We start from the raw sequence: 12,479 nt of genomic DNA, 5'->3' as shown, positions 1-12,479 counted from the left end.
ACTTTATCTGTTTACTTTGGTTTAATGCATTGCAGGCCACCTGGCAAACTTGGTCTTTAAAGTGTCATAAAATTAAAACAAACAGAAACAGTTTTTTCTTTGTTCAGAGATGACACATTTCACCAGTCTCCTCCTATTCTTATAAGAAAGGTATATGTTGCAGATGATGGAATATATTCTAAGAATATATTATAAAATCATTAAGAACTGTGGATGAATAAATGTTCTAAGCTAATCAGCTGACTTGAATTGAAAGATGTTTCAATTCTAAAAACTTTTCCTGCCAAATAACATGCATTGACAATTTAAATGAGGGCATTCCCCTAAAACACACTACTGGTACTATCTCAACCCTTAAGATAATTTTATCTGTCCATTCTCAGAAGTTCTTTCCGTAAGCCTAAAGGGACTTAGGCTTACTAAACACAGGCAGTCCTCAGCTTACAACTGTTTGTTTAGTGACCGTTTGACGTTACAAAGGCACTGAAAAAAAGTGACTTATGAGAGTTTTTCACACAACCATCGCAGCATCTCCAGTGGTCAAAACTGAGCTGCATGGCAACCAGTTCATATCTATGATGGCTGCAGTGTCCCGGGGTCTATTATGATCCCCTTTTGCGACCTTCTGACAAGTAAAGTCAACAGGGAAGCCAGATTCACTTAACCATGTTACTAACTTAACAATTGCAGTGATTTGCTTAACAACTGTGGCATGAAAAGTCATAAAATGGGGCAAAAGTCACTTAACAACTGTCTTGCTTAGTGACAGAAATGTTGAGCTCTATTGTGGTTGTAAGTCAAGGACTGGCTGTACTAACATTCAGGCTTTGGGGCTGCCTCTTCTTCCATAAGATGTCCAGGTAGCCCTCGACTTACAACGGTTCATTTAGCGATCGTTCAAAGTTACAACAGCACTGAAAAAAGTGACACAACCATTTTTCAAACTTACAACCTCTGTAGCCTCCCTCTGATCATGGGATCAAAATTCAGACGCTTGGCAACTGGTTCAGACTTATGACCATTGCTGTGTCCCAAGGTCATGGGATCCCCTTTTGCAACCTTCTAATAAGCAAAATCAAGGGGGAAGCCAACTGTCACTAACTTATCAGCTGTAATGATTCACTGAAAAACTGTGGTCAGAAAGTGGGGCAAAACTCACTCAAAAAATGTGAGTTTTGCAGAAATGTTGGGCTCAAACTGTGGCCAATATTGCAGTGTTTTTGAGGTGAGCAGATATTTTTTATTGACCTTGTGGGTCCCGGACTGGAAGCATTGGGCCTTATATATATATATATTCTCAGGCTGCAAAGCGTCTCTTGCCATGTCAAAAGCCAAGACCTGGCTTGGAGGAAAATGTAACGTCAGCTGTCAGTCAGTGTCAATGCTTACAAACGCTTTTCCGAGGGGAGCCCAGCTCTGCGTCGCCATCTGAAACACAGCCTCGGCTGACATCCTGTTGCTGGAGAGAAAAAAAACACGGCAAATGAGTCAGATCTTTCCCTCCGGTGACTTTTCAAGGGGGCCGGGCTTAAATGTGGGGCATGGAATTCAGGTGGCCGGCGGAGTCGCCTCGCCAGGGAGAGCCAAGAGTTGCCCGGTTCCTTCAGCCAGCAGAAGAAGGGAAAGCCCAGCTCCGCGCCATGGAAAGCCACGAGCAGCACCGCCGGACGCCTCAAAGCCCTCGCGGTCCGCACGTAAGGCAGATCTTGGGTGGGAGAGCCTTTTGTCTCGGAAACTGCGGGCGGGGGGAAAGGGTGGGCTGAACGAGAGCCTTGCGAAGGCAACCGGGAGAAGGCAGGCAGACAGGCAGGCATCGCCACGGATGGACTCTCGTTGCGCGGGGTCGCTTGTTTGTCTTTAGTCCCTCCGCTACCGGCGGAGGGGGAAGCCACTGGTCCTTAACTCTATCCACCCACCCCGATCCAGTTAAGGGATACGGGGAGCTCTCCTTTTAGCTCCGAATGGCCCGTAGTACAAAGCAAAAACCACAGAAGTCAGTTTTCCATCAGCACAACCGGGGAGGGAGCAATGTGACGGCCGAGAGCGAAGGAGCGGTGTCGCTCCTTAGCAGGGTCTGGTTGGGAGAAATGCAAAGCTGGAAAGAGGAAGCTCTTCCCCATCCTTAGGCTTGGTGGCTCCACTGACGGGATCCTCCCCCCCACAACACACACACCGAAAAAGAGAATTGCTTTCTGGATCTGGTCAGCAGCCCTTTCATCTTTGACCGGCGGTGCAAAGGGGCAGGGGGCAGGGGGCGAGCAGGGTTTAGTCTTAAGGGAAGCCAAGCCCTGGCAATTGCCTGATAAAAGTTCAAGGGTGCTTATCGCGGGATCCCAGCGACTTCCAGCCAGGGGCTTGTCCCCACGTGTGGCGCTACCGCTCCACTATCTTTCCTTGGCGACCCCAGCCAATCCAATCCTCCGGTCCATCTCTCTCATGTCAAAACTAGGGTTGAGCTGGAAAGATTGACAGTGCTTCCTAAAGGAAGGGAGGGAGGGAGGGAGGGAGGGAGGGAGGGAGGGAGGAATTTTCTAAGGAAATCATTCAATAGCCGCCCTAAAAACGTTATTGGAGTCTGATTATATTTATTTGTATGTCCAAATTTGGGAAGGAGAATGTTTAAGAGGTGGAAACTTGTTAAAATATTACATTCATGCTTCTTGTTTGTTTATGTATGTGTGTATTTGTGCGTGCACACGCACATGTGCGTGTGTGTGTATATATTATTTATTTATTTATTGAATTTATACACCATTGATTTTGCTAATTTAGTGATTCTGGGCCCATGCTTTTACTTCTGCTGAAAAATTTTACCTTTGCTCAAGTATAATGTGTGTTGTATCTACTTTGTCCTACTGCATTGACTTGGAAGAACTTTTCCTCCCCAAATCTGCACAGTTCTCGAGCTTTTAGTATAATGGAGGGAAAATCCAACCTACCAGATGTTGCTGAACTATAGCTGCAAGCACTACTGATCACGCTGTTGGGGCCTCTGGAAATTGCACTTCAGCAGAATTCAGAGAGCTGCAGTGGGTTTGAAGGAACAGAATTCCCCATTTGTTCCCCTCCTGCTCCCCATCCCCGTGTATTCAGCTGAAGAAGGAACTAAGATATACAGTGGCAGCCTGATCATCGAGAGGAACTAACACACTGGGGCATTTAGAAAAATAAAAGAAGCATATTTTTTTTTAAAAAAAAAAATAAATATTGTTTATTTAAATTAAGCAAAATTCCCACTGGTATGACAAAAAAGTAGAGAGGGTTTGCATCTTGCAAACACCATAGGAAATTCAAGGTACTTCCCATTACATCCATATGTATGAATTACTTAATGGGCCAAGTCCATTGGAATTTCAAGGACATTTTGCTCTACCTGCATTTACACATGTGAACATTTCTTAATCCATTTTCCCATCATTTAATAAAGATGTTTCCAACATTAATTCATCTGAAGGTAAAGACTCATTCTCCAAACTTGTGGAACTAATTCATCTTCTAGTTCTTTTTTTTTCACTTATGAATATACCATATAATTGTTCATTCCATTGTCTACATTGTCATTGTTAAACATTGTCTAACTCAAGTCCATTCAGTTTATCATATGCTTTCTCTAAAAATCAGCAATTGACAATACCGTTTCTTTATCAGATTAACACATTTCTCGATAACATTCAGGAGAGCAAAAATCTGATCTGCACACCTTGCATCCAGCATAAAGCTACATCACATTTTCCAAATTTTGCTCATTATTACCTCTCGTATTTTTCAATCAACATGCTGCTAAATTTTCCATGAATACTTTTTAAAAGGGGCTGGGGAGACCTTCATATGAAGAAAAACCAGTTTTTGGGACATCTTCAAGGAGGGCTCAGAATGTCAAAATGATGGGCATGATAAAGTCTTCCATTTTTCATATTTGCATTATTTCTTGCTATCATTGTTTTTATAAGATAAGGCAAGCAGCAGTCTTAATAATCAAACACAGGTGCAGCTTTTGCATAAACAGTGTGTGAGCTAGACATTCTTCATAAATAAACTACATTCATATTTTAATAGTTGTTTAGGTTTGCCATCTATACTTGCAGCCTTACTATTTTTCAACATTGTCACATAATTTATTACTTCCACACTATCAATTTTTCATGAACACCAACCTAGCATTAATTTTAGTTTTAGTATTTCGCATATTGCTATCATTCTCAAATAGAAATCTCTGAAATGCCTCTTCCAGCACCCATTTACTTGAATTTTATTCCAAATAATTTTATCATAGGAGAGGCTTCTTGTTTAGCCTTTTCCACCCTCTTGCAAAATCACTTTTTATTCTCATTAAAATTGTTCTGCATTTTATCAGCCTTTTACAAACTTAACCTTCCTTTGTTGTCATTTTTGCAATAATATTCTCTCACTCTCTTTCTTTCTTTTACACACACATATACAACACAAAAGTCATAGTCATCATAATCATCTAGATCTTTGTATCCTTTGTTGATTCTCTCAATATTTATCAAAAATAACCTCATCAATTACACTTGATTCATTCCTTTTTTCATACGCATAAATGAATGTACTGATCTTTATATTCAAAATATTTTTTAAAACAGATACAGACTAAATAAATATTTTTCTAATTCATTCTTAGATCTCTTAGATCTCTCTTTTTCTGTGCAGTTTTCATTCCAGCCAGCCATTCATGTTATCTCTAGAATTATATTTTCACTTGGATGCAATTATTATGCGCCATTCTGTGCAATTTTAATCAAAATTCATTCCTGTTTTTCCTCTTGTTAACCTTGTATTGTAATGTGCAGACGCATGTGACCATCATAAATCCCTACTTTCATATGCATTCACAATACCCAAGATGACATCAAGTCATTATTTCAACATATAATTAACTATTTCATTCATAATTAAATCTACACTTTTATTTTCCTGGGTCATCTATTTATCATTTCCACTAGCCATCCAGAATCCTTGTGGATAATGAGATGGGTGGCATATAAATTTAATAAATAAATCAATAGATCAGACTATCTTCTTCAGTTGTTATATCCATCTCCATCTCCTTTTTCTTTTTCATTTTAATCGATTTTGTTTCTTTTCAGTCATTAATTCACACTCTTTGCCATTTATTCCTATACACATTCCAAATCGTAACCTTTCGTATGTTATGCTGTTAAAAGATGAGCCTCTACAAATTGTTTCCACCGTCCATCATGGCTTTGGTGAATTTGGATTTTCACATCCAAATTTTTAGCAAGATAATGGAAAAAATAAACTAAGTTATCAGCCTTATATGTATATGTTTCTGCATGCATATTTTCTGTACGTACCTAAGTATTTTTTTGTACATTTCAATACAAACATAATCAAAGTCTCCTTTTATCCATGCATGCTTTATGTTCATCTATGTAAGCCAGGATTTCTAACTTAGAGTTTACCATGCAAGCTAGTATAATGTTGTCTGTGTTCAACAATTAAGAGATATCCACAGTGCATTGACAAAGTCAGGATAGGTTATTTAGTGTTCCTGAGATTAATTAGTGCTGCTTACCGTTCCATATCTGAAGTGCAATCTGGAAACCATTTATTAAATTCCAAGCTCACTTTATTCTGAAGTATCCTTTAATTGGCTCCTAGGACCATATCAGAAATGCTTTGTTGTGTTTGTTCTGAAAATTAAAAATAAAATAAAAACTTTTAAAAAAGAAATGCATGATTATTTATACATATATATTTTCAATAGGCTAAGTTTTTTGGTGTTAACAGCATTGTAAAAGATAGTATTCTGTCCTGTCTCTCCTTCTCTTAATCAGGAAATGACATCATCAAAGAAAGGAAGAAAAAAAAAAAGGAGAGGGAAAAAAGATTCAGTAGAACAACAAAAATTAGGATGAACTGTTATTAAGACATAGAACCATGATGGTGCAGTAGTTAGAAGGCAGTATTGCAGGTTAATACCACTGACTGCCCGCAGTTCAATTCACACAGGGACAAGGTTAGCCTTACATCCTTCTTAGTAAAATGAGGACCCCTATTGTTGGGGGCAATATGTTGACTCTGTAAACTGCTTAGAGAGGGCTTTGAAGCACTGTGAAGTGGTATATAAGTCTAAGTGCTATTGCTATTGAATAACTATACAGTGTATGTGTGGGACCCAGGCTTCCCTATGAGCAATCAGGAGTTAACAACCTGGAGCTACAATTGCTTAGTTAGGTTTTTAGCTAGGAGTTTTTAACCTTTTCCTAAAAATAGTTGAGGGAGAGGATTTGCTTAGGAACTTGCTTTTAGATTTTGGCAGCACAATCTTGGTAGCTTCATGGCTAAGAAGCAACAACAAACGTTTTTGTAGGGCTACATACAATCACTGAATTGGCCACTTCTGATTAGAGAAAATGGAGTATCAGCAGCTGGATCAAGTTTAGTTAAGATAAATAAACTATTTATTCATCTTTACTTCCTTGGTATGGAAGAAGTGTAAAACAAATTACTGAAAATGGTTGGAACAATCAGTCTAGTGAGGATTGATATGAGAATGTGGCTGATGTAGAGGTCAAGGACAAATGAGTTGTACAATGTGAGCATATTAATATGTGTTCAGGTGAATACCTCAACTGTTACAGTTCAGTCTTGCAGATAAATTATAAGAAGCTCCACTGATTTGTTTTGGTTCAGGGATTTAAGCTGACCATGAAGAAAACTAATTTTATGCCCAATTCAAGTCTTGGGCAGAAAGAGAAAAAGAGAAAAATAAATATGAATTACTTTGAGAATTGGCTAAGTAGAAAATATAGGATGGTCATGTCTCTCTTGAAAAATAATTGAATAATCATTATTATGCTTATAAATCTTTCAGCGCAATTCTAAGTGAAACTAAATTCTGGGATTAATTTCTGAATAGGAGGGCATTGCTTCTCCTAGGACACAGAGAATAACGGGGTGAGACACAGCCACTGCTGGTTCCACAAAATGTAATTGTTTCCCATCTTTGCTTCTTCACTGGAGTCTTTCACCAATAACAGTGATGGCATCATAAATAGTCAAACTTTTGCACAAAACACAGAGTCTCTTCTCTCTTCAACCCCCAGTTTCTTTTGCTTTTACTGGCAAATCTTTCTTTCCATTCTTTAGGTCCATTTAACTATTTGAAGCTGCCATACTGGATTGCTTACAGGCCATTAAGTGCATTAGATGTTTACATATACAGCTAAAGATGGTCTGCAAATGAACAAATCAGTAGTGCTAAATGTAATCTATATACAAGTTAAGAAACAGTAATGGCTACACTATGATCCAGTGTTTTTCTGACAAGTAGGTACAACTTTTGTACAAGCAACACAGTATTGTACAGGTAGCCCTCAACTTATGACCACAATTGTGCCCAAAATTTCTGATGCTAAGTGAGAAATTCATTAAGAGAGTTTTGCCCCATTTTATGATTTTTTTGCCACATTTGCTAAGTGAAGCACTGCAGTTGTTAAATTAGTAACAAGGTTGTTAAGTGAATCTGGCTTCCCCATTGACTTTGCTTATCAGAAGGTTGATCACATATCCCCAGGATACTGCAAATTTTGTAAATGTGAGTCAGTTGTCAAGCATCCGAATGTAAATCACATGACCATGGGGATGCTGCAAGGATGCTGCAAGTGTGAAAAATGGTCATAAGTCACTTTTTCAATGCCATTGTAACTTTGAATGGTCACTTAATGAACTGTTGTAAACTGAGGACTACCTATATTGTCTCTGCTTTTACCATTACTCTTTAGATTGTTTAGGGAGTTGTGATTGATATTTACTGCAAACACTTTGGATAAAAAGTATGAGTGTTTGGTTAATGCTTGGTAGCTAGGAAAATAAGAGGTGGAAAGGTAGAAATGCCAGTGTACATCTTTGAGGCAGACATCATGCTAAGGTAAAATGTGTTGACTTTGTTTGGGGTTTAATCTGAAACCAGCCACTGTGATTTTTTATTCATTTAATAAATGATGACTTAGTCTGTTATATGAACCAGGCTCAATAAATAAAGTTTATAAACATAGATTTTTAAGGATTAAGTTTTTGAAGAATGTGACAATTTGAATGACTTTTGAGAAAGAAGATAAAGGAAAACCAGTGTATTTTCTCTACAATATAAATAACTTCCCAAATCCCAGTACACAGAGGTTTTCTTTAGCTCTTCACTTGTGAATACAAAGCATTCTGCATACACTGAGATTTTTTTTTCTTTAATTAATATGGTTCATTGTGGCCCTAATGAGACCAAATTAAGCTCTAACAACTGCTGTCTTTGTTTCAGATGTAGGTATCAAATTCTTTCTCTGGTACTTTAACACAGATGCTAACTAAAGGCAAAGGTATAATGAAAATGGGCAACTATATCACATGTGGCAATACAAACAAAGTGTTACGTCCTACAAGTTCTTGTTTGAATTATTTATAATACTATTTGCAACACTGTAGTGGGATGGTACAGACATACTGGGGGCTTCTATGCTCTTAATTGGTTAAAAAATCAGATCTACTGTTGGGAGTGTTATATTGGCTATATATCAGCATCATCCCAGTGGAAGTATCCTATGTGTATTTTTTCATACATATACATCTTTGTTTCCATGAAGGAAATGTGTGTAGACTAGAGGTGGTATTCAGACAATTCTTACTGGTTCTGGCAAACGGGTAGTGGAAATTTTGAGTAGTTCAGAGAACCAGCAAATACCACCTCTGGCGGGCCCCGCCCCCCATCTATTAGCTGCCTGCTGAGTCCCAGCTGATTGGCTGGGTCTTCTTTTGTTGTGCTGCACAGGAGAAGGGAGCTGGAAAGCACGTTAGTGGGGTGGGGAGGGAATGGGGATTTTGCAGTATCCTTTCCAGAAGTGGGTTGCTAATTTTTTTACTAGTGGTTTGGGCGCTCTCGCCCGCAATGCTTCCACACATGTGCAGAAGCGTCCGGGTGGGTGGGTGGAGCTTTTGCCACCGCTATTACCAGTTCAGTCAATCCAGGCCGAACCAGCAGCAACCCACCTCTGATCCTTCCCCTGCCACACCCACCAAGACACACTACACTCACCAAACCATGCCCACAGACCTGATAGTAAATTTTTTTGAATCCCATCACTGGTGTACACACCAAGTTCCCCATTAATTATTAGCTGATCCTCTTGAGACATAAAGCCAATTTTTCTCTCTCCTGTCCTTGGAGGAGAATAATAAACAGCATTGATTAAACCCTAACAGAGGGTGTCATAAAAAGCTGTTGAAGATAGTTATATATGGACATGGTTGTATAATTCCCTCCTAATTATAGAAGCATTTAGGTTGTAGAATATTTGCTGAAGTAGGTCATTAGGAACAACCTTGTGAAAGATTCTTGTGTACTGTATATTTTTTTATATTCAGACATGGCAGGTGTGATTATTTGTGAAGACCTTAGGAGCCCGAGTAAAGAGATGCGGCTGAGAGAATGTTCACACAGTCCATAGCTATATAGTGTTTGAGGCAAGATACCAGGGGTGAAATCCAGCAGGTTCTGACAGGTTCTAGAGAACCGGTAGTGGAAATTTTGAATAGTTTGGAGAACCGGCAAATCCCACCTCTGGCTGGCCCCAGAGTGGGGTGGGAATGGAGATTTTGCTGTATCCTTCCTCTGCCACGCCCAACAAGCCACGCTCACCAAGCCATGCCCACAGAACCAGTAGTAAAAAAATATTGAATTTCACCACTGCAAGAGACCTTAGTTTCTCAAGCTGCAATGGCTGGAAATATCCAGTGTAGTTTTACAATAGCATAGAAATATCTGGTTGTGGTTGTAGTTCCTGTCTGTTCCTACCACAAGGCCAGCATCAATCTTGCAAATATCAAAGTATAATTTTCAATCCCCATCTCCTTTACAGCCTGAGTAACTATGCTAAGCTGTCTCTTAACTATGCAATGTTACCTTGGCAGCATCTCTCTGCCCAGTCTTTCTCACATGCCATCTTGGCTGGCTAATAAGGAAAGATCGAGGGTCTTTCCTCACTACTGACTTGAAGTGCTATTCACTAATGCCATAACATTTGCTGCCTTCATCATCAACCCTGTTCTGGGTTTTGGGGGTGACATTTTGAATAGAAGTGGGAGATGGGCTGGCAATATGTGTGGAGAGAAAATCAGAATTTGCTGTTTGGAGATTGACCACTATGAGGCTTGGATAGCAAAATCTAGAAATCTGACCCCAGACTTGTTTTGCTCTTGATGTAAAAGCATATGACGAATAAGAGGAAGCATCATTAGTACTGCAAAACTGAGAGACTATTGTAGGACAGCTTTGTACTATTGAAGAACATACAAAGGGACTTTTTTTATAAAGAAGATTACACTGATATAATTTATAAATGTATAATACACAAAAAGGGAATTAAACAAGGCACCAATTCCAGAGTTGCAGAAAACAGACTTGAATATTGGGCACTATCTAACAAAGTGAAATTCAATGGTGAAAAAAGCAAGGTTCTACATTTAGGCAAAAAACAAACAAAACAAAAGGTAAAGATAAACTATATATGGTACTTTGCTTAATAGTGATGACTGTGAGAGGGATCTTGGGGACAACCATTTAAATATGAGCCTGCAGTGCACAGCAGCTGCCAAAAAACCCAACAGTTCTAGGCTGCATAAACAGAGGGATAGAATCAAGATCACATGAAGTGTTAATACCACTTTATAATGCCTTGGTAAGGCCACACTTGGAATACTACTTCCAATTTTGGTCGCCACAATGTAAAAAAGATGTTGAGACTTTAGAAAGTGCAGAGAAGAGCAACAAAGATGATTAGGGGACTCAAGGATAAAACATATGACGAACAGTTGTAGGAACTGGGTATGTCTATTTTAATGAAAAGAAGGACTACGGGAGACATGATAGCAGTGTTCCAATATCTCAGAGGCTGCCACAAAGAAGAGGGAGTCAAGCTATTCTCCAAAGCACCTGAGGGTAGGATAAAAAGCAACTGGTGGAAACAAATTAAGGAGAGAAGCAACTTAGAACTAAGGAGAACTTTCCTGATAGTTAGAACAATTAATTAGTGGAACAACTTGCCTCCAGAAGTTATAAATGCTCCAACACTGGAAGTTTTTAAGAAGATGTTGGATAACCATTTGTCTGAAGTGGTGTAAGGTTTCCTGCCTAAGCAGGGTGTTGGACTAGAAGACCTGCAAGGTCCCTTCCAACAATGTTATTCTATTAGGAATAAAAGTGTTTTATATCCCATGAGGCATTACATCACGGTTAGAAAATGTGTGGTGAAAAGGGGGGGGGGAATCCTCATTAGCCTACCATTTCTTTACCAGATTAAAAATATTATAAACAATATTATAACTGAGTTCACATTATGGTTTATTCAATGTACAAAGTCCACCTATATACCTAGAGAAACATAAATTGGTTTTAGTATCGTAGAAGAAACCATGACATGCTTTCTGAATTTGAGCTGTTATTCAAATTTACACTTACATTACATTTATTTTAAGAAATTGTTTTACCAGTAAAAGTTTCAAGAAGCCAGGTGCCTTTCCTCTTTCTGTATGATGAATCTCATTTTGCAGAATACATATCTAAGATTATTACATTACTTGGCAAGACTACAGTACATTTACTAGTCTATGGATTAAATATTTCTCATGCCAATTTTGTTTCCTGAAACTTGAACAAAGTAAATTTTATCTGTTTTTCTTAAATTGTCTTTACAATTTAAATATTTAAACCCTATGTAACTTAAAATTCATTCATATAATACAGGGGAATGAAGAGAAGAAAGAAAAATGTATTATCTATCAGCATATTGATTGTATATGTAATAAATAGATTTTTTTAAAAATCCGCACTCAGAGATTGAAAAACATCTGCACTGTATGTTAGTAAAAGTTAATAACACTCTCATGGGGTATAATGTACCATATATTTTTCTCTCCATGATATATAGAAAAAATAAGGGAGATGCATACAGTTCTTCCTCCATCTAACAATTATCTCCTTTGTATGCATGCTTTTAATAGTAAACCATCAGAACATCACATGTAAATCTCTTGATATATTGGAAATTAGTTTTTGTGCAAAATATGTTATTTTTAACCTGATTTTAAAGATTCCTAGACAACCTATCTTGTTGGGTCATCGTTTCAGATATATTTCTTTGCCTAAACAGAGAAAAAGAATGCCCACTGGAAAAAATACATTGGAAGTGGGAATGCCTTCCAACTTTCTGCTAGTTGATTGCCCTCATGATGGGCAATGATGGGACAGTCTACCTCAGTCCTGGGCATTTTTTGGCCTGTGGTCCATATCCAGCCTGTGGGCAATTCTAGTCCATCCCACAGTATTGGTATATTCGCCAGTGAGGGGTGGGGCATCAGCAGTGTTGGGTGGGGTGTCAGTGCTGGGGGTGGGGAATTGGTAGAGAGGTGGGGCAATTTCAATGTCAATGGTGTGGCAAAGACCACAA

General features: G+C 38.7%; 1 protein-coding gene and 1 long non-coding RNA gene across 5 annotated transcripts in view; one reads left to right on the top strand and one right to left on the bottom strand.

The window, feature by feature from the left end:
- Positions 1-1,252: 1,252 nt before the first annotated feature.
- Positions 1,253-2,469, bottom strand: LOC116505897. Of its 2 annotated transcripts, none has more exons than XR_004254982.1 (2): positions 2,174-2,469; positions 1,253-1,459 (listed from the first exon to the last, which is right to left on the bottom strand). It is a non-coding gene; the product is annotated as an uncharacterized LOC116505897 (long non-coding RNA). The 2 variants fall into 2 exon arrangements; XR_004254983.1 differs by lacking the exon at positions 2,174-2,469 and adding an exon at positions 1,917-2,167.
- The window catches only part of GNE (glucosamine (UDP-N-acetyl)-2-epimerase/N-acetylmannosamine kinase), a 45,328-nt gene continuing 34,265 nt past the window's right edge, over positions 1,417-12,479 (top strand). The window contains exon 1 of one of the 3 annotated variants that reach the window (XM_032213377.1): positions 1,417-1,694. In XM_032213377.1, the coding sequence (XP_032069268.1) occupies positions 1,533-1,694 (162 nt within the window). In that variant the 5' untranslated portion in view covers positions 1,417-1,532. The remainder of the gene's footprint in view (positions 1,695-12,479) is intronic. The other 2 variants (XM_032213380.1, XM_032213381.1) reach the window with 2 other exon arrangements.

Source organism: Thamnophis elegans, chromosome 3 (genome assembly GCF_009769535.1).
Source record: "Thamnophis elegans isolate rThaEle1 chromosome 3, rThaEle1.pri, whole genome shotgun sequence".
NCBI lineage: Eukaryota > Metazoa > Chordata > Lepidosauria > Squamata > Colubridae > Thamnophis > Thamnophis elegans.
The sequence above is the reverse complement of the archived record's forward strand: the minus strand, read 5'-3'. Positions and strand labels throughout refer to the sequence as shown.